This window comes from Piliocolobus tephrosceles, chromosome 10 (genome assembly GCF_002776525.5).
Source record: "Piliocolobus tephrosceles isolate RC106 chromosome 10, ASM277652v3, whole genome shotgun sequence".
NCBI classification, from domain to species: Eukaryota; Metazoa; Chordata; class Mammalia; order Primates; family Cercopithecidae; genus Piliocolobus; species Piliocolobus tephrosceles.
Window position 1 is genome coordinate 67947330 of NC_045443.1, and position 23023 is coordinate 67970352.

The 23023-nt window shown below is 37.6% G+C and overlaps 1 protein-coding gene and 1 pseudogene across 3 annotated transcripts in view; one reads left to right on the forward strand and one right to left on the reverse strand.

Moving 5' to 3' along the window:
* The window catches only part of PTPRR (protein tyrosine phosphatase receptor type R), a 292728-nt gene that overhangs the window by 23602 nt on the left and 246103 nt on the right, over nt 1-23023 (reverse strand). For all 3 annotated transcript variants that reach the window (XM_023226530.1, XM_023226531.2, XM_023226532.1), the window contains one exon: nt 1066-1176. In XM_023226530.1, the coding sequence (XP_023082298.1) occupies nt 1066-1176 (111 nt within the window). The remainder of the gene's footprint in view (nt 1-1065; nt 1177-23023) is intronic.
* Nucleotides 10842-11618, forward strand: LOC111552346 (annotated as a pseudogene).

Consider the following 23023-nt stretch of genomic DNA (forward strand, 5'->3'; position numbering starts at 1 on the left):
ACATATATTTATAATTTCTTATAATAAACAAGATGGTAGGTGAAAATGTAGCCAAGAAAGAATGAGATATATTTTGTTTCCTGCTTTATGAGCATTCCTGACAAGTTATTATAAACATATTAATCAATAGAATACTTAATTTCATATCAGTCATGGTAATACTTCTACACTCATCCCAAACTCCAGTATTTAATAGAGTGAGGAATCACAGCAATAAAGAAGCTACATGAGATCCCGCTACTGGAAACACTTTGGGCGAGGGCCCACACACATCATCTCGAAACCCAGCACCGGTGAGGGTGCGGCTTGAACCTGGCACTCCAGAACATGTGTTGAAAAACAGGTTTTGGTAAATGCCTTCTTATTTCACACTTCCCAATAAAAGCCATCACTGTAGCTCTGTCCCTGTTTTCTTCCTCTTTGTGATGATTCTGTCTCAGCAGTGACGTTGCAGATAAGATCGAAATTTTTGGGCGATTATTCTCCAGAAGCAAAAATAATACCAAGGCAACATTTCTCAGCATCTGCTGCCCATGAGTTAAATAAGATAGTTTTCCTATGACATAATCTCGTCTGGGGAAAGTCCCTATAAATTACTGTAACTCCATGCTTCCGAAGATCTCATCAACACTTCAGGCTTGTCTTGCTTCCCACTGCCACCCACAACTGCAGATTTTCTCTTTCACAGCTTCCAGGCCTTACTTAAAACTGCTTAGACCAAAATGACATTTAAAAAAATCATGGTAAAGTCTCCAGCACAGCCTTTAGTTAAAAACTTTCAAAAGGTTAAATCAGAGATATTTTATTCATGCAAATTAGAGGATCACAACACCCTACATAATGAATTTTCTTCATGTCTACTTACATTGATTTAATTATACTGCATATTAATAGTAGTTGACAAAAAATACATGAGGGAATAATTACAGTTTCTCTTTGATTTTAACATTATTTAATATGCTTAAATTGCATTTGTAGTACTTGTTAAGATAAATAATTTCAAAGTAGAAATGTAATCTTCCAACATCATCTACTTTGTAGATGGCTATAGCTGTATAATCTTACCTTTAAGACAAGGTTTCGAATGGTGTAGTTATCACATTCATTTACACTGATAACCAGAACCTCAACTTTCCCATATATCCCTCTCTTTTCCGGCCAGTATAGCACACATTTCTGGAGGAGGGGAAAGAGAATACAGCAAATGTTAATGGCTTTTATTGGCCTTGGAGTACTTTTCATTCAAGCATCTCAAGAGTTTTATATCATTAATTTTAAAATATCAAATTTCAATTTTTATAGTTTTGTAAATATACTAAAACCATTGAATTTTAAATCTTAAACAGCTAGATTTTATGGTATGTAAATTATACCTCAACAGTTTTTTTTAAAGTATCAATTTTATATGTGCCTATTAAACACTGTCACTGTTGACTCCATACAAAAAATAAAGGCACAGTTACCCAAAACTCCTCAGAGAAATTAGGAACTAATTAAGAACTAAGTTAAGAAATTTAAGAATTAAGAAATTAAGATCCAAATATTAGAATTTATCATGTGCTGACTAGAAATAAAAAGAATGTTTTCCCACAATAATTGAGGAAAGTTACATTTTCCTGCTTCAGCAAACTGATGTCTAATGAGAATATCTAACATGTTAGATGGCATACAACCAAGTTTCCCTTATATGTAAGGCAGATGTAATGATCATTAATATAACTATGGTATTATATTTTCCCAGAACAACAGTTTTTTTCACTTCTATGGAACTAATTTACAAAAATTACGTTAAAAATATTTTTACAACAGGTCGTCCTGAGGAACTTTAAAAGAGTGATAATAATTATACTGCAAGCAAGGCAACATAGCATGGTGGTTAAGGTGCAGGCTTTGAACTCAGAGCCTGGGTCCAAATTTTGGTTCTACCATTCATTACCTGTGAATCCACGAACAAGATACTTAACCCCTTTGGTTATAGTCTCTTTATTATTGGCTATCTGGAAAGTACTTAGGATAAAGCCAGGCATAGAATAAGGACTTAAAACATGCTACTATTATTGTTGCTATTTTAAAACTACTGGGTGATAGATTTTTGGCCCAAAGGGATTAGATCTTCATGCATTAAATATTATTTTGGTATTATTATAGCCACTCTAATTAAATAAAAATTGCAAAATGAGATTCAAGCATACGTATAATCTCATATTATTTTGCTTTTTAAACAACTGCAAAATAACCGTTTTTTTACCATGAATTTTCATGATAAAGAATGCAAAATGACAAATGTTGATGTTTTATTTTGAGTGCTCTTGGAAGCAATGTTAATTTTACAAATGTTTAAATAGCACTTATTTTCTCCCAACCATACACACATTTACAAAGAAATTCTTTCATTTGTTGCCTTCAATCAGGACCTTTTAACACCCAGGACACTTGTTTCTTCACATCTTTGTCAAAGGCCTATGAATACACTTGATAAAAATTTAAATACTTACAGATTTAAAAGAGCAGCAAAAGACTCACAAAATTAAAGAACAAAGGAAAAGGCACATAAAGTATCAAAAATACACCTCCAGGGCTCTATTATGCTAAGTACCACTACTCTACAACCTAGCACAGCGAAGGAAGTCACTTCACCTAGCAGAATCAGTTTCTTTCATCCATTACAATAAAAACACATCTACATCCTCTACATTTTGACCCTTTTTCCAAATGAAGTAAATTGTTTCAGCTTTATTTACATGCCACCCAAGACTCTCAGGCTATCAGACCAAAAGACTGACTCTGGCTGACTTAATGTTAACATTAAGAGAAGAAGCCTTTTTAAAGTAGAGCAACTCATTTCTCTCGAAATCTGAGTTGCCAAATGTTTAAAATTTTCCCGCTTTGTTAAAGGTAATCATACTAACCAATTTGCCTGGTTTCTTTCAATGAAGCATCAATTATTTCGCTGTAAGACCCGAGCTATTGTGTATCTTAAAACCCATGCCTCCTGATGAGTCCAAGAAGAATGACAAAGAATCTTGAAAAAGGTATTGAACAAAGAAAGAGGCATTCATTCAGTAGTCCAGCAGTCTGGCGTACGTGCCCCATTGTCCATGATCAGACCTGAGCAGCAGGCCCCTCTTTAGGAAGGTGGCTCTCAAAACCACTAAGAAAAACTGCAAGGCAGGAGCTTGCCGCCTGCACCCGGACTCTTAATACTTGAACAGGTTTCTGCACCTACTTGATAAATGGAAATGCGGCTCGCTTCTCTCCCAAGCTTGCCAGGGCCCTCTTGAATGTTTTTCTTGACTCGTTACCAAAAAAGCAATTGGCAGTCAGCTCCCAGTAGACAATGCAATGTGACTTGTTCATTCAAACAACCCTTAATTAGCATCCCATCTCCTTTCTGAGATACAATAGCTTATTTTTACACACTGAATATATTTTTCCCCCATTTAGATGACACTAGAAAAAGAGACCAGATAAGTGTGGGTACTTTTGAATATGAGGTGGGGGAGAGCTGCAAATGCAGTCGTTTCTGAGAGTACAAGTTCACGTTCAAATTATTTTCCCGCACAGCTTTTTAGGGTTTCTTTATTGTGGTGCCAACAATGAGATAAAAGAGGCAGAAAAGGCAAGGAAGAAAAATGCTGTCTTACAGATAATACTGTGAAACCACACTAATTGTAGGTAATTCAAAATAGCATGCTATTTAGCAGAATATAACCCCAAATCATCGCTATTCTTTTGCTAACTAGGCTTATCCTTTCAGTAAAATTATCTATTAATTCTAAGACTCCATAATTTGAATGAAAAAAAACAGGTTTCTAGAGGACTGTATCTCTTGTGCAAGCAAGTTATTATCAAACCCTGACTGAAAAGATTCTGGACATTAACCAGTTCTTTGTAATTGGTGGTTTACAGCAAAAGCAGGATGTAACACAAAGCAATGCAAATTCTTTTTTTGTGTGTGTGATGGAGTCCCATTCTGTCACTCAGGTTGGAGTGCAGTGGAATAATGTCAGCTTACTGCAACCTCCACCTCCCGGGTTCAAGCGATTCTCCTGCCTCAGCCAACCAAGTAGCTGGGATTACAGGTGTGCACCACCATGCCTGGCTAATATTTGTATTTTTAGTAGAGACGGGGTTTTCACCATGTTGGCCAGGCTGGTCTTGAACGCCTGACCTAAAGTGATCTGCACACCTCGGCCTTCCAAAGTACTGGGATTACAAGCGTGAGCCACGGCACCTGGTCACAAGCTCACGTTTTTATGATCTTTTTTTCTTCCCTTGATTCTCCTTCTGGCCCCCACCAAGTGAGCGCTATTTGAGGAGGAGGTCTAGCTAGTTGTTTAGTTGCCAGAAAAAAAAAAAATCTATTTTTAAGTTATTTTCCTTTTAGTTTCTCTATATTTAAATATCAGAGATATTGCTCTATAAGCTAAAGATCTGTATCATCACACAGAATGTGGCTCTAAGTAAATAAAATCTTCACACTTAGCTTCATTTGGGTTGAGAGGGATAGAATGGGTCAGATTGTCTAAAATTATTATTACCATAGCTACTTTTATTCCTGGTACTCCGATGGAATATTACTGATATAGGCTCAGAGATTTAAGCACCTTCACCAACATCGTATCATTTAGCCCCTTCCACAATCCTTTGAAGTAGGTAGGGTGGGTAGCAGGTATTATTATTATTTACATTATTTTTCAGCTGAGGACACGAAGGCTCAGGTGTTTTGGTAGGGGAAAATTGACTTGCAGGGCTAGAATTTTCCAAGAAAATATCACTTTATGAATGAAACTTTCCATCTTTGATTTCCACACTGACCCTTAACCAACCCTACTTAACCACAGCATTGACCAATGACCTCCGTTCTCTCTGTCAAATATGTTGACGCACATGCAACCTTGCATAGTCTTGGTTCACTCTCTTACCGAGCTCAGTACTTCCCTTACCATCTTTTGATCTCTATGTTCCTCAAGTTGTTTTTATACCAAAACCCCTTTATGGCAGGTGTACTCATTATTGAAGTCCAGTAACTTAATTACATATTATAGAAATCAATAAAATATGAGGGTTAAAAGAGAAAAAACTTTTATGAGATAATTGTATAAGTTGAATAAGTTTTTCACTGGTGAAAAAAGTAAACCAGTAAAGAAAACTACAGTCAAATCAAGGACAGGTGAGACAATGATAGAAGTTTGTCTCTAAGTTAAAAAATCTAAATAGAAAGCTACATTTATATTGTTTCATAGGCTTTTCTATTTTCTCTTTCATTTTAAATAAACTAAAATGGAAAATTTTGATAATATATAAATGATGTGATTGACATAAACTATATGATCTAGAACTCCATATTCAGACCAACACTCATGAAAGACTGAACCCCATAATAAACAAACACATTTGAATATGAACAAATGTTCATGTTTTAAGACATTTTTTTTTTTAATGATTCTCACATTGACCATTTTTTATTAACTGCGTTTTTTAAATTTTTTGAGATGGAGTCTCGCTCTGTTGCCCAGGCTAGAGTGCAGTGACATGATCTCCGTTCACTGCAAGCTCTGCCTTCCAGGTTCACGCCATTCTCTTGCCTCAGCCTCCCGGGTAGCTGGGACTACAGGTGCCTGCCACCACGCCAGGCTAAGTTTTTGTATTTTTTAAGTAGAGATGGAGTTTTACCGTGTTAGCCAGGATGGTCTTGATCTCCTGACGTTGTGATCCTCCCGCCTCGGCCTCCCAAAGTGCTGGGATTACAGGTGTGAGCCACTGTGCCCAGCTGAGTAACTGTGTTAAACAAGAGGGCTTCTAGCTATAGTTGAAAGTAAAGCAGGCTAATGCAGTTTGAATATAACATTGTGGATTAAACATTAAGGTGCAAAGTTAGATTTGGAATATAAGCATGCCTGGAAGGATAGAAGAGTAATTTTGCTCGGGTGCAATCAGCGTCTGAATTTCTAGCCACCCTTAATTGCTTGGGTAGCATAACCATCAAACTCCTGGTCACCCATGAAATGAAATTAGGCTGCCTGCCACTGCTGGACAGTGGTGGTCACGTTGCCTCTCCACCAACATCATGGCCCTAAGTCAGAGGCTAAGTGGCCTTGGTCATGCTTGTGGTGGCTTTGGTCTCTTTGCTCCCAGTTGAATGGATTCGTGTTTCGTAAGCAACATCCTGCATGAGATCCTAATTTATCTTGTGACTCCAATTTATGCTCATGAATACAGTTGTCCAGTCACAGCATTCATAATGTCTAATTCTGATCCTCTAAAGGAAAGCTGAATACCAAAAAGGGACTCTCTTCCACTTGCTTGATAGGTTGGACCCCCACAGTAATACTGTCTCTGACCTTGTTTGGATAGACACTCTGGTTATGGGACTTGGTTTGCTCATTTATTTTCTTTTTTTTTTTTTTTTTTTTTTTTTTTGAGACAGAGTCTGGCTCTGTCGCTCAGGCTGGAGTGCAGTGGCCGGATCTCAGCTCACTGCAAGCTTCGCCTCCCGGGTTTACGCCATTCTCCTGCCTCAGCCTTCCCGGTAGCTGGGACTACAGGCGCCCACCACCTCGCCCGGCTAGTTTGTTGTATTTTTTAGTAGAGACGGGGTTTCACCATGTTAGCCAGGATGGTCTCGATCTCCTGACCTTGTGATCCGCCCGTCTCGGCCTCCCAAAGTGCTGGGATTACAGGCTTGAGCCACCGCGCCCGGCCCCCTGCTCATTTATTTTCATTCATTAATTCAAAGCATGAATCCTTTAGTCTACTCCACAGTGACCTGCAAATTGAGGATGACTTCCCCATCATAATCCTAGTCCACACTTTCAAATTGTCCACTAGTTTAAATAAACAGATTCAACATTTTTAAAACACCTGATCAAAATGTGTTGCCTATCTCCTCTTCCTAAAGAGAATGGTTAAAGATTTCTAACTTGAATGTAAGCAATCATACACACCACTCTCGGGATGCAGTCACTTCTTGCACTGTAGATTATTCTTTCCCACCATAAGTGGATTCGAGAAAGCAGCATAGTGTAATGGTGAGGAGGAGGAAGAGAAGGAAGAGGAGGAGAAGGAGGATAAAGAGGAGGAGGAGGAGGAGCAACAGGAGGAGGGAGGAGGAGCAGGAGGAGGAGGAGCAAGAGGAGGAGGAGGAGGAGGAGCAGCAGCAGCAGCAGCAGCTTGGGAGTTAGCTGTTTGACTTTGAGCAAGTTGCCTTCCTGTGCCTCAGTGTTCTCATTTGTAATGGGGTTTACAAATATGTTTACTATAAGGATTAATTTTCAAGCACACTGTTAGTGCTCCATAAACATTTATTCTTCCGAAGATCCAACAGTCCAATTTCTACGCTTTCCACGTATATTTGTTGAACCTTCTAGATTACCTAACTTTTACTCTAATTTTTTTTAGCTAATTATAAATGATAGAGAAGATATATTTTCATTTTATGCATTTAGAATATAACATGGCATAATTAACATTTTCTTATTAGTATCTTACCAGAATAATTTATCTCCTCAAACATATAGTTTAATAAAGTCCACTTTATTTTAAAGTAAAATTTACATATCTATTGAGTAGCCAATTTTTCTGTCTGAATGAATGCACATCTGATTTTATAATGAAATTTAAGGCAATGTACTCCATTAAATTTATACACTTACTATGTACCCACAAAATTCAAAATAAAAATTTAAATAAAGAAACTCTCTTCTTTTAAAGGCAAACATGAGTTATGCTTAGTCAATATTTCTATTTCCAAAAACCTTTCTTGGAATGTATTTAATTAATCAAAGACATATATGGTACCTGCAGTTTGACTTAATGAAGTCTTTACTTATCTTCTGAAGGTTTTTGTGGCCATTAAATTGGAAACAATTTAAGTACCTATCAGTAAGGAAATGATTGCATTTTAGCACATCCACACCATGAAATTCTAGTAATTTAAAATAACATTTTGATGACTTATTAATGATATAGAGAATACTCATAATGTTAAAAGCAGAATATACAACATAATACAATACCCTCTTTTATTATCTTTACACCAGTGCTGTACCTTCTCATGACTTCAACAACTACCTGTCTGATCTCTATCTCTCACCTGTACATTTCTCCAGAGTACCCTTATTTCTAACTGCTTAATAGACTTAAAAGACTTTACCAGCCAGAAGTCTCCAAGATTATCAAACTTAACACCTTGAGGATGAAACTGATATCACATCCACTCAGCCTCCCAAACCAGAAATCCTGAAGTCAAGCTCTCTCTTACTTCAATTCGATGAGAAACTAAGCACTGTGGCTTCTACTGCTGGAACGCCTAAATGTATCTTCCAAAGCTATTTTATATATATATATATATACAAGCTATATGTGTATATATGAGCTATATATATATATACACACTATGTGTATACACAAGCTATGTGTATATATATGAGCTATAAATACACACACACAAGCCATATATATATATATATAGCATATATACACATACACACACACACACACACACACACACACACACACACATACATATATATACAAGCTTGCACACTGTCACCCAGGCTGGAGTGCAGTGGCACGATCATAGCTTACTGCATCCTCAAACTCCTGGGCCCAAGCGATCCTGTGATCTCTGCCTTCCAAGTAGCTGGAGCTACAGGTGTGCACCACCATGCCTGGCTTGTTTATGTATTCCTATCATGGCAATGGACAATTAAAAAAAATTCGTTTGTAGAGACAAGATATCCTTATGTTGCCCAGACTTGTCTCGAATTTCTGGCCTCAAGCGATCCTTTTGCCTTGGTTTTCTGAAGTGCTGGGATGACAACGGAACAACTTTTAAATGTCTCCCCCTTGGGTACCTACTCACTCTTCAGAACCATAGGCATCATATGAACTTTCTGGCCAAACATGTGTAATTAAAATGAACATTTTTTGTAATTTTAGCAGATAGAAAAAGGAAGAGAATGAAAGAAAGAAAAAGTTAATATACGGCCCTTTATGTGGCTTTTTCAGATTAAACTGCTTGCAAAGTTCTGAATAAGTCAATGGGCAAAATGGGGCTTAAAGTACTTAAGTCATGTAGTTTAACTCAGATGAAAGATGGATGTAAATGTGGAGAAAGAGTACAGCTGTGTTAAATTGAGAGCAGTGTGTTAGGCCAAATTATCCAGTAATTCCTTGACTTCATGAAAGATACGTTCAGGGTCTTATTGCTCTCTGGGACCAAAAGTGGGTTGCTTGCCTTCTAACGTCTTAATTCCTTATTTGGCCCCTTATAATGTTGGGACAATGATGAAGTGCCTGGACTTTGGAATTAAACAAGCCTGGATTGAAATTTGGACTCCATTACTCACTAACTTTGAGGCTTTCATGCTTTCTGAGCTTCGGTTTTCTCATTTATAATATGGGAATAGTAAAACCTTTGTAGAGTTAGAGTAAAATAAACTGAATTTATGTATGTTCTAGTTGTGCTTAGCACATATATTCAATAAATGGCAGTGGCTAGAAAATATCTTCCACTGTGTATGTAATATGGTCAACATGTATACCTATTCCCTTCTTTTCTGAATGGGGAGAGTAGTGCAATAAGTAACATCCAATAGTATGGGGACTTTGTTTCCCTGGAAGTGTGCAAAAACTACTTGCCATTTTGGATTGCTCTTCCAGTTTCAGCTTTATAGATTTAAGCTACTGTGTCTTCTCTAGTAATGGAATTTGGATGCTGTCATTTCAATGTTTCTTTCTCTGAAGAGGAATTCCCTTTTTTTTTGAGATTTATCTAAATGAAATAACTCAAACTTACCAGCAATAAAATCTCTCTAATTGCAACTTAACTGTTTTTTTTTTTTTCCAGCTATGTATTTTTTCATTTTTAATTTATTTTCATTTTATAAACATTGAGGTCATGAGAATACTGGAGTTATTAAATAAGAGATGGCAATTATTCATTTATTTATTTGCTCAGAAAGTAGAAAGTTTCATGAAACTTTAAAGCCTGGGAATTTCTAAAGATAACTCCATCTCCATATGTTTTTTGGAGGAAGTGATTTTTGTCTTTTCTAAACAATGACACTTAACACAATAGAAAGTTGGCACATTTTTGGTAAACAGAATTTTCCTGGTAGTGTGAAGTCTACTGTGTATTTCTTTTGTGCCAGACTTCTCAGTATCATTTTGATCTGTAAAACATCAACGTTTCCTGTATCGTATTATATTTATATCTTTGGAGGGTCTAGACAGAAAGAAATTTTTATTTTAAAGAGTAATGAATAATAAAAAACCACAAAATCTTTATTGTAATATTTGGGATTATGATTGGCTGCAGGGAAAAAAAGCACAAAGCAGATGACACATAGAAGACATATAACATAAATGTTTGACTTTGATATCCTCAGAAGGTATGTCTCAGACATTAAAAAAGACAGGAGGCTAAAAATTGTAACACACAAAAATCATTTCTCTAATTTTTGAATTATGTGTCCAAAGAAAAAAATTAAAACTTCAACCACCCATTGGTGTGAGAATTGTTAAAAAAAAAAAAATTCTAGATTTCCACAGATCCATTTGGCTCTCCTGTAAAGACTGAAATCTGAGAATGTTAACAACGAGAAGGAAAGAAGAAGATATGCTTTATTCCATTGCAGACACTGAATGGAGAGCTCTGAGCATCATAGGTAAACCAACTCTGTATCACTTTGAAATACATATTTGAGGCTGCTGCATGCAGCTCCCCCGCTAGCCGCGGTCATTGGTGCCAATGCTCAGGTGCCCGCTGCCCTTGACCTCCAGCCCCCCAAGCCCTAACCCAGCACAGGAGGACCGGCCACTGCCGCCAGGCTCTGATGCTGGTCTCTGGTAGAAGAAAGTTGCTCACAGCTCTGCCGCAGGCTCAGAGTGGCCCTTTCAACCCTCCAGAGACATGAGACTAGTGCAGTTCCAGGCACCCCACCTGGTGGGGCCTCACTTTGGCCTGGAGACGGGGAATGGTGGAGGAGTTATCAACCCCAATGCCTTTGATTCTATGCTCCCCAAGATGATGACACAGTTCCTAGAGCAGGGAGAGGCCACCCTCTCAGTGGCAAGAAGAGCCTTGGGTACCCAGTTGCCAGTCCTATCAAGGTTGGAAGTAACCTTCCTGGCTCCAGTCACGTGGCCAGATAAGGTGGTTTGTGTGGGCATGAATTATGTGGACCACTGCAAAGAACAGAACATGCCTGTGCCCATGGAACCCATTATCTTCAGCAAGTTTGCCAACTCCATCGTGGAGCCCTATGATGAGATGGTCCTCCCACTGGAGAGCCAGGATATAGACTGGGATGTGGAGCGGCCATGGTCACTGGAAAGAAAGGCAAGCACATCAAGGCCACAGATGCCATGGCCCATGTGGCTGGCTTCACTATGGGTAATGACTGGCAAATGAGACATAATGGGAAACAGTGGCTGCTGGGAAAAACCTTTGACACCTTCTGCCCTCTCCTGCCTTGGTGACCAAGGACAGTGTAGCAGATCCACACAACTTAAAGATCTGCTGCCAAGTGAACAGGGAAGTGGTCCAGAGCAGCAACACCAACCAGATGGTGGTTAAGACAGAGGAGCTGATAGCCTATATTTACAAATAGTTTCATAAATTATGGTGCTATGTTGATTGTATAAGATTTTATTTGTAATGGAAGAAAAAATAGAAATAATAATAAGAAATCTGTAAGGACATGAAAGCATTTTGAAATAATATTTATTTTATGACAATTTACTCAGAAAATTCAAACCAAAGTGGGCAGGGGGTAAGGCATTTTGCTCAGATCTAAGAAATGGTGCTAAATATTGCATGAGGTTGTTCATAGTGTCCTCTTTTATTTAAATCTCTGCTTTAATTATAGGCATTTTTAATTTTTTTTGCATTTCCTTTAATTCTGCTAGTTTTGCCTATTTTATTAGACTTCAAAAAATTGGCTTTTGTTTATATCAATCCTTTTTTTTTTTTTTTTTTTTTTTTTTTTTTAAAGACAGGGTCTCATTTTGTTGGCCAGGCTGAAGTGCAGAGTAGCCCAATCATAGCTTACCGCAACCTCAATCTTTTGGGCTCCAGGGATCCTTTTGCCTCAGCCTTCTGAGTAGCTAAGACAACAGGTGCGCACCACCATGCCTGGCTAATTTTTAACTTTTCTGTTGAGACGTAAGTCTCATTACATTGTCTAGGCTAGTCTCAAACTCCTGGCCTCAAGCAATCCTCCTGCCTCAGCCTCCCAAAGTGCTGGGATTACAGATATGAGCCACCATGCCTGGCCTCATCAATCCTTTTATCTTTGTTTTATGTTTAATTAACATTTATTCTTCATTATTCCTTCCTTTCTTTCCTGTTCATTTCATTGTTCTTTTACTAACTTAAGTCTGTTGCTTAGATAACAAATTCTTTTATAATATCATATTCATGCCTATAAACTTCCTTCTATGAGCATTTTTAGCAGCATCTCACAAGATTTGATGTTTAGGATTTTCATCATCCCTGAATTGTAGGTAATTTACATTTTTATCATAAATTCATTTTCATCCATGAATTGTGTGTGTGTTAAAACTTTTTTAAGTGTCAAAGTGTATTTTTAATCTTATCTTTCTGCTTTTTATTTCTAACTTAGTGCACTGTAATCAAAGCATATATTTATAGTTATTCTTAGAAATCTGCCAAGACTTGCTATATAGTCATAGTTGATCACTTTTCACAAAATCTCATGCTTTAAAAATTTATATTATGAGACTATTGATTGGAAGGTTCTACATATCTTTATTAAACTAAGCTTGTTAATTTGAATAAAGGTTATGTATAAACTTTTTCTATATTTTTATTAATTTTTTGTCTGCTTAATAAATACTAACGTCTTATTTTTGTTGGTTTTTCTCCCACTATGATGGTGATTTATCAATTCCTTCTTTAACTCTGCCCATTAATGCTTCATATATTTGGGGGGAGGTTATGTACGGTATGCATTTATATATGTAGAATCTTATTTGTGAATTTCACATTTTAGTATTATAGATTGACATTCCTTATCTCTAGTAAGCTCTCTGATAATGATTATTTTGATTTGAAAGTCATTTTTGTCGGACATTCTTTATCTCTGGTAACCACTCTAGTAATTACTCTTTTGAGAATATTCTTTTGAGAATTATTGAGAGTCAGTTATATCTGACTTTTGATTAGTGTTAGTTTGGTGTATTTTTTCCATCCTTTCCATTTTAACATTTCTGTGTCCTCTTGTAGGCAGCATTTATCTGAATTTATTTATTTTATCAGGTTGGTAATCTCTGATATTTAATTTGCAAGTTATTTGTTTATATTTAGTAGGATTTGGATTTTTTTCTATCTCCCAATTAGGTAAAAGTTTATCCTGATTTTTCTGTGTTACCTTTTGTTTTCTCTTTTATTTTAGTTTATTTTCAAAATTCTGTCTTTTCCCTCTTCTACCGGATTAGAAATTATACATTCGAATTTCATCCTTTTAGTGGCTAATCTTAAAATTTTAACATGCATGTTTACCAAAAAGTCTAACTTTGGCTTATATTTCTGTTTTCATGAGTAACACAAAAATATTTTAACTTTCCTCATCTCAAATTTTAAGTACTATCATTATCCAATATTTTTGTTTCATCCTCATATTTTAGTTTCTTTGCTCATTATTATTTCTTATATTTGAGTACTATTTTCTGGATTGAATCTTCTTCATTCTGCTTTATCCTTCCTTGCAGTTGTTTTGGTAAGTTTTTTTTTGGTGGTAAATTCTTACCATTTTTGTTAGTTTGAAAATGTCTTTCACACCTGTCCCTGTAGGATAGATCTGCTGGGTATAAAGTTCTAACTAGTCAAGTATTTTCTTTCAGTTCTTCGTAAGTAATATTCTACTGATTTTTGGCTTCTAGTTTTGCTATAGAAAAGTCTTTTTTTTTTTTTTTTGGTTAGTTACTCTGGTGGGATATTACTTTCTTTGGTGCTTTTTCAGCTCCAGAGATGTGTCTAGCTGTGAATTTACGTTTACCTATTCAGCCTAGGATTTATTGTGCTTTTTAGATCTTAGAGCTCAAGTTTTCCATCAGTTTTGGAAAATCCCTAGCTATTGTATCTTCAAATACTACTTCTTTTCTCATATCCTCTTCTTTCTCCTTCTAAAACACTTGTTATGGTATATTGGATATCAAATCTATCCTCTATGTCTCTTAAATATTCTTTCATATTTTTGATCATTTTGATCTTCTAGGTATTTTCCTTAGCTTTATATTTGAATCCATTAATTATTCATTTAGCTGTGTCTTGTTTGTTGCTAAACCTATCTAATAAGATTTTTTAAAATTTTAATGTCTTTATAATGTTTATTTCTAGTACTTGCTGGTTGGTTTAAAATCTTCATAGTTTTAAAAATTATTATTATTATATTATACTTTTAAGTTCTAGGGTATATGTGCACAATGTGTAAGTTTGTTACATACGTATATACGTGACATGTTGGTGTGCTGCACCAGTTAACTCGTCATTTACATTAGGTATATCTCCTAATGCTATCCCTCCCCCATCCCCCCACCCCACAACAGGCCCCAGTGTGTGATGTTCCCCACCCTGTATCCAAGTGTTCTCATTGTTCAATTCCCACCTATGAGTGAGAACATGCGGCGTTTGGTTTTCTGTCCTTGCGATAGTTTGCTCAGAATGATGGTTTCCATCTTCATCCAAGTACCTGCAAAGGACATGAACTCATCCTTTTTTATGGCTGCATAGTATTCCATGGTGTATATGTGCCACATTTTCTTAATCTAGTCTATCACTGATGGACATTTGGGTTGGTTCCAAGTCTTTGCTATTGTGGATAGTGCTGCAGTAAACATACGTGTGAATGTATCTTTACAGCAGCACGATTTATAATCCTTTGGGTATATGCCCAGTAATGGGATGGCTGGGTCAAATGGTATTTCTAGTTCTAGATCCTTGAGGAATTTCCACACTGTTTTCCACAATGGTTGAACGAATTTACAGTCCCACCAACAGTGTAAAAGCGTTCCTGTTTCTCCATATCCTCTCCAGCACCTGTTTCCTGACTTATTATAAATGATTGCCATTCTAACTGGTGTGAGATGGTATCTCATTGTGGTTTTGATTTGCATTTCTTTGATGACCAGTGATGATGAGCATTTGTTCATGTGCCTGCTGCCTCCATAAATGTCTTCTTTTGAGAACTGTCTGTTCATATCCTTTGCCCACTTTTTGATGCAGTTGTTTGATTCTTGTAAATTCATTAAAGTTCTTTGTAGATTCTGGATATTAGCCCTTTGTCAGATGGGTAGATTGTTAAAATTTTCTCCCATTCTGTAGGTTGCTTGTTCACTCTGATGGTAGTGTCTTTTGCTGTGCAGAAGCTCTTTAGTTTAATTAGATCCCATTTATCAATTTTGGCTTTTGTTGCCATTGCTTTTGGTGTTTTAGTCATGAAGTCCTTGCCCATGCCTATGGCTTGAATGGTATTGCCTAGGTTTTCTTCCAGGGTTTTTATGGTTTTAGGTCTAACATTTAAGTCTTTAATCCATCTTGAATTAATTTTTGTATAAGGTGTAAGGAAGGGATCCAGTTTCAGCTTTCTACATATGGCTAGCCAGTTTTCCCAGCACCATTTATTAAATAGGGAATCCTTTCCCCATGTCTTGTTTTTGTCAGGTTTGTCAAAGATCAGATGGTTGTAGACGTTTGGTATTATTTCTGAGGGCTCTATTCTGTTCCATTGGTCCATAGCTCTGTTTTGGTACCAGTACCACGCTGTTTTGGTTACTGTAGCCTTGTCATATAGTTTGAAGTCAGGTAGCGTGATGCCTCCAGCTTTGTTCTTTTGGCGTAGGATTGTCTTGGCAAGGCAGGCCCTTTTTTGGTTCCATATGAACTCTAAAGTAGTTTTTTCCAATTCTGTGAAGAAAGTCATTGGTAGCTTGATGGGGATGGCACTGAATCTATAAATTACCTTGGGCAGTATGGCCATTTTCACAATATTGATTCTTCCTGTCCATGATCATGGAACGTTCTTCCATTTGTTTGTGTCCTCTTTTATTTCGTTGAGCAGTGGTTTGTAGTTCTCCTTGGAGAGGTCCTTCACATCCCTTGTAAGTTGGATTCCTAGGTATTTTATTCCCTTTGAAGTAATTATGAATGTGAGTTCACTCATGATTTGGCTCTCTGTTTGTTATTGGTGTATAGGAATGCTTGTGATTTTTGCACATTGATTTTGTATCCTGAGACTCTGCTGAAGTTGCTTATCAGCTTAACGAGATTGTGGGCTGAGATGATGGGGTTTTCTAAATATACAATCATGTCACCTGCAAACAGGGACAATTTGACTTTCTCTTTTCCTAACTGAATACCCTTTATTTCTTTCTTTTGCCTGATTGCCCTGGCCAGAACTCCCAAAACTATGTTGAATAGAAGTGGTGAGAGAGGGCATCCTTGCCTTGTGCCGGTTTTCTAAGGGAATGCTTCCAATATACTGAAAGTAATTCAGTGTATTGGCTGTGGGTTTGTCATAAATAGCTCTTATTATTTTGAGATACGTTCCATCAATACCTAGTTTATTGAGAGTTTTTAGCATGAAGGGCTGTTGAATTTTGTCGAAGGCCTTTTCTGCATCTATTGAGATAATCATGTGGTTTTTGTCTTTGGTTCTGTTTATATGCTGGATTATGTTTATTGATTTGCATATATTGAACCAGCCTTGCATCCCAGGGATGAAGCCCACTTGATCATGGTGGATAAGCTTTTTGATGTGTTGCTGGATTCGGTTTGCCAGTATGTTTGAGGAGTTTTGCACCGATGTTCATCAGGGATATTGGTCTAAAATTCTCTCTTTTTGTTGTGTCTCTGCCAGGCTTCGGTATCAGGATGACGTTGGCCTCATAAAATGAATTAGGGAGGATTCCCTCTTTTTCTATTGATTGGAATGGTTTCAGAAGGAATGGTACCAGCTCCTCTTTGTACCTCTGGTAGAATTTGGCTGTGAATCCATCTGGTCCTGGACATTTTTTCGGTTGGTAAGCTGTTAATTATTGCCTCAATTTCTGAATTGTTATTGGTCTATTCAGGGATTCAACTTCTTCCTGGTTCAGTCTTGGGAAAGTGTAGGTGTCCAGGAATTTATCCATTTCTTCTAGATTTTCTAGTTTATTTGCATAGAGGTGTTTATAGTATTCTCTAATGCTAGTTTGTATTTCTGTGGGATTGGTGGTGACATCCCCTTCATCATTTTTTATTGCGTCTATTTGATTCTTCTCTCTTTTCTTCTTTATTAGTCTTGCTAGCAGTCTATCAATTTTGTTGATCTCTTCAAAAAACCAGCTCCTGGATTCACTGATTTTTTGGAAGGGTTTTTTTTTGTGTGTGTCTCTATCTTCTTCAGTTCTGCTCTGATCTTAGTTATTTGTTGCCTTCTGCTAGCTTTTGAATGTGTTTGCTCTTGCTTCTCCAGTTCTTTTAATTGTGATGTTAGGGTGTCAATTTTAAATCTTTCCTGCTTTCTCTTATGGGCATTTGGTGCTATAAATTTCCCTCTACACACTGCTTTAAATGTGTCCTAGAGATTCTCGTGTGTTGTGTCTTTGTTCTCATTGGTTTCAAAGAACATCTTTATTTCTGCTTTCATTTCGTTATGTACCCAGTAGTCATTCAGGAGCAGGTTATTCAGTTTCCATGTAGTTGAGCGGTTTTGAGTGAGTTTCTTAGTCCTGAGTTCTAGTTTGATTGCACTGTGGTCTGAGAGACAATTTGTTAAAATTTCTGTTCTTTTACATTTGCTCAGGAGTGCTTTCCTTCCAACCATGTGGTCAATTTTCAAATAAGTGTGATGTGGTGCTGAAAAGAATGTATATTCTGCTGATTTGTGGTGAAGAGTTCTATAGATGTCTATTAGGTCTGCTTGGTGCAGAGGTGAGTTCAATTCCTGGATATCCTTGTTAACTTTCTGTCTCGTTGATCTGTCTAATGTTTACAGTGGGGTGTTAAAGTCTCCCATTATTATTGTGTGGAAATCTAAATCTCTTTGTAGGTCTCTAGGGACTTGCTTTATGAATCTGGGTGCTCCTGTATTGGGGGCATATATATTTAGGATAGTTAGTTCTTCTTGTTGAATTGATCCCTTTACCATTATGTAATGGCCTTCTTTGTCTCTTTTGATATTCGTTGGTTTAAAGTCCATTTTATCAGAGACTAGGATTACAACCCCTACTTTTTTTTGTTTTCCATTTGCTTGTTCGATCTTCCTCCATCCCTTTATTTTGAGCCTATGTGTGTCTCTGGACGTGAGATGGGTCTCCTGAATACAGCACACTGATGGGTGTTGACTCTTTATCCAATTTGCTAGTCTGTGTCTTTTAATTGGAGTATTTAGCCCATTTACATTTAAGGTTAATATTGTTATGTGTGAATTTGATCCTGTCATTATGATATCAGCCGGTTGTTTTGCCTGTTAGATGGTGCAGTTTCTTCCTAGCATCGATGGTCTTTACAATTTGGCATGATTTTGCAGTGGCTGGTACTGGTTGTTTCTTTCCATGTTTAGTGCTTCCTTCAGGAGCTCCTGTAAGGCAGGCCTGGTGGTGACAAAATCTCTCAGCATTTGTTTGTCTGTAAAGGAGTTTATTTCTCCCTCACTTACGAAACTTAGTTTGGCTGGATATGAAATTCTAGGTTGAAAATTCTTTTCTTTAAGAATGTTGAATATTGGCCCCCACTGTCTTCTGGCTTATAGAGTTTTTGCCAAAAGATCCGATGTTAGTTTGATTGGCTTCCCTTTGTGGGTAACCCAACCTTTCTCTCTGGCTGCTCTTAACACTTTTTCCTTCATTTCAACTTTGGTGAATCTGTCGTGGGGTTGCTCTTCTCAAGGCGTATCTTTGTAGTATTCTCTGTATTTCCTGAATTTGAATGTTGCCCTGCCTCATTAGGTTGGGGAAGCTCTCCTGGATAATATCCTGAAGAGTGTTTTCCAACTTGGTTCCATTCTCCCTGTCACTTTCAGGTACACAAATCAGATGTAGATTAGGTCTTTTCACATACTCCCATACTTCTTGGAGGCTTTGTTCATTTCTTTTTACTGTTTTTTCTCTAAACTTCTCTTCTTGCTTCATTTCATTCATTTGATCTTCAATCACTGATACCCTTTCTTTCACTTGATCAAATCAGCTACTGAAGCTTGTGCATGAGTCACATAGTTCTCGTGCCATGGTTTTCAGCTTCATCAGGTCATTTAAGGACTTCTCTACACTGTTTATTCTAGTTAGCCATTCGTCTAATCTTTTTTCAAGGTTTTTAGCTTCTTCGCAGGGGTTCGAACATCCTCCTTTAGCTTGGAGAAGTTTATTACTGATCGTCTAAAGCATTCTTCTCTCAACTCGTCAAAGTCATTCTCCATCCAGCTTTGTTCCATTGCTGGTGAGGAGCTGCGTTCCTTTGGAGGAGAAGAGGTGCTCTGATTTTTTTAATTTTCAGCTTTTCTGCTCTGGTTTCTCCCCATCTTTGTGGTTTTATCTACCTTTGGTCTTTGATGATGGTGATGTACAGATGGGGTTTTTTTGTGGATGTCCTTGCTGTTTGTTAGTTTTCCTTCTAACAGTCAGGACCCTCACTGCTGGTCTGTTGGAGTGTGCTGGAGGTCCAGTCCAGACCCCGTTAGCTACAGGTCCACTCCAGACCCTCTGTTTGGGTATCACCAGTGGAGGCTGCAGAACAGCAAATATTGCAGAACGGAAAATGTTGCTGCCTGATCCTTCCTCTGGAAGTTTCGTCTCAGAGGGGCACCCAGCTGTATGAGGTGTCAGTTGGCCCCTACTGGGAGGTGTCTCCCAGTTAGGCTACTCAGGGGTCAGGGACCCACTTGACGAGGCAGTCTGTCTGTTCTCAGATTTCAAACTCTGTGCTGGGAGAACCACTACTCTCTTCAAAGTTGTCAGGCAGGGACATTTAAATCTGCTCAAGTTTTTGCTGCCGTTTGTTCAGCTATGCCCTGCCCCCAGAGGTGGAGTCTACAGAGAAAGGCAGGCAGGCCTCCTTGAGCTGCAGTGGGCTCCACCCAGTTTGAACTTCCTGGCTGCTTTGTTTACCTACTCAAGCCTCAGCAATGTGGGACACCCCTCCCCCAGCCTCGCTGCTGCCTTGCAGTTCAATCTCTGACTGCTTTGCTAGCAGTGAAGGAGGCTCTGTGGGCCTGGGACCCTCTGAGCCAGGCACGGGATATAATCTCCTGGTGTGCCGTTTGCTAAGGCCTTTGGGAAAGCGCAGTATTAGGGTGGGAGTGACCCTATTTTCCAGGTACCATCTGTCACAGCTTCCCTTTGCTAGAAAAGGGAATTCCCCGTCCCCTTGTGCTTCCCAGGTGAGGTGATGCCCTACCCTGCTCCGTGGGCTGCACCCACTGTCTGACTAGCCCCATTGAGATGAACCCGGTACTTCAGTTGGAAATGCAGAAATCACCCATCTTCTGCGTCACTCACGCTGGGAGCTGCAGACTGGAGCTCTTCCTATTCGGCCATCTTTCGTAGCCTTTTTGGATAGTAACTCATCCCTGTGTCAAAATGTTTGTGCTTTTTGTGCTTAATTATTTAAAAAAGTAACCTACATTTATTATTTCAATTATTTTAATTCCTGTGAATCTATTTAACTGTTGCTGCTTCTGATTTTTTCTCATGGTTTTTATTGTGTGCTCGTATGCCTCATAATTTTGATTGTAAGCTTATGTTTGCTGAGAATTCTTTTATTTATTTTATTTTAATTGACACAGAATTGTACATATTCATGGGGTATAATGTGACACTTCAATGCATGTATATATGGGTTAATGATCAAATAAAGGTAATCAGTATATCCATCACCTCAAATATTTATTATTTGTTGTTTGTAGTGAGAATATTCAAAATCTTTTCTTATTTCTGGGCTCTATGTTCCATTCCATTGGTCTATGTGTTTGTTTTTTTGCCAGTATCATGTTGTTTTCAGTAGTATAACTTTGTAGTATATTTTGAAGTTAGGTAGTATGATGCCTCCAGTTTTGTTTTGTTTTCTCAAGAATGATTTGGCTAGTAAAGGTCTTTTGTTGTTTCATACAAATTTTAGGATTACAAATTTTTTTCCATGAAGAATGTTATTGGTATTTTGATAGGGAATGCATTGAATCTATTGGTTTTTTAGGGTAGTATGGACATTTTAACAATATTAATTATTCCACTCCATGAACACAGTATATATTTCTGTTTAACTGTGTTCTCTATAATTTCCTTCATCAATGTTTTATAGTTTTCAGTATAAAAGATATTTCACCTCTTTGGTTAGATTTCTTTTTAGGTATCTTTGTTTTTTGGTAGCAATTATAAATGGAATTGTTTTCTTGATTTCGTTTTTAGCTAGCTCACCATTAGCATATACAAATGCTACTCATTTCTGAATGTTAAATTTGTATCCTTCAACTTTACTAAATTTGTCTATTAGTTATAACAAGTTTTGGTGAAGTGTGTAGGGTTTTCCATATATATGATCATATGATCTGCAAACAGGGATAGTTTGACGCCCCTCCTTTCCAATTTTGCCTTGTATTTCTTTCTCTTGCCTGATTACTCTGGCTAGGACCCCCAGTACTATGTTGAATAGAAGTGGTGAAAGTGGATACCCTCATCCCAGATCTTAGGAGAAAATCTTTCAATTTTTCCACATTCAGTATGATATTTGTTGTGGGCTTGTCATATATGGACTTTTTAGTGTTGAGGTACATACCTTCTATATCTAATTTGTTGACAGTTCTTAACATGAAGGGATGAATTTTGTCAAATTATTTTGCTTCATCTATTGAAATGATGATATGGATTTTATCCTTCATTCTGTTAATGTGGTGTATCATATTTATCGTTTTGTATAAACTGACCTATTCTTACATCCCTGGGATGAATTCCCTTGGTCATAGTGGATGATGTTTTTAATGTGCTACTGATTTTGGTTTACTAATATTTTATGAGCATTTTTGCATATATATCAGAGTGACCTGTAGTTTCTTTTTTGGTTGAGTCCTCATCTGGTTTGGGTGCTAGGGTAATGCTGGCCTTGTAGAATGACTTTGGAATATATTCTCCTCTTCAATTTTCTTGAATAGTTTGGGGAGAATTGGTATTAGTTCTTTAAAAGTTTGGTAGAATTCATTGGTGAAACCATCAGGTCCTGGGATTTTTCTTCAATGGGGTACTTTTTTTTTTTTTTGAGATGGAGTTTCGCTCTGTCACCCAGGCTGGAGGACAGTGGCATGATCTTGGCTTACTGCAACCTCCCAGTCCTGGGTTCAAGTGATTCTCCCGCCTCAGCTTCCCAGGTAGCTGGAATTACAGGCACGCACCACCAAGCCCAGCTAATTTTTGTATTTTTAGTAGAGATGGGGTTTCACCATGTTGGCCAGGTTGGTGTGGAACTCCCAACCTCAGGTGATCTGCCCGCCTCAGCCTGCCACAGTGCTGAGATTACAGGCATGAGCCACAGCACCCGACCAGGATATGTTCTGTTACTGATTTAATTTCCTCACTCATTGGTGTTTTCAGATTTTCTATTTCTTCATTGTTCAATCTTGGAATTGAACAATGAAAGGTTGCATGTGTCCAGGAATTTATTCTTTTTTTAGATTATCCAATTTGTTGGTATATTATTGTTCACAATAGCCTTTTATAATTCTTTGTATTTCTGCGGCATCTAAAGGTTCATCAGTTTTGTTTTCAAACATGATCTTTTTGTTGATGTTTTGTATTTTTCTGCCTGTATTTCATTTATGTATGCTTTGATCTTTCTTAATTACTTCCTTCTACTAATTTTGGGTTTAGTTTGTTCTTGTCCTTTTTTTTTGGATATGGAGTCTCTCTCTGTCTCCCAGTTGCCCAGGCTGGAGTGCAGTGGCATGATCTCGGCTCACTGCAGCCTCTGTCTCCTTGGTTCAATTGATTCTTTTGCCTCAGCCTCCCGAGTACCAGAGATTACAGGTGTGTA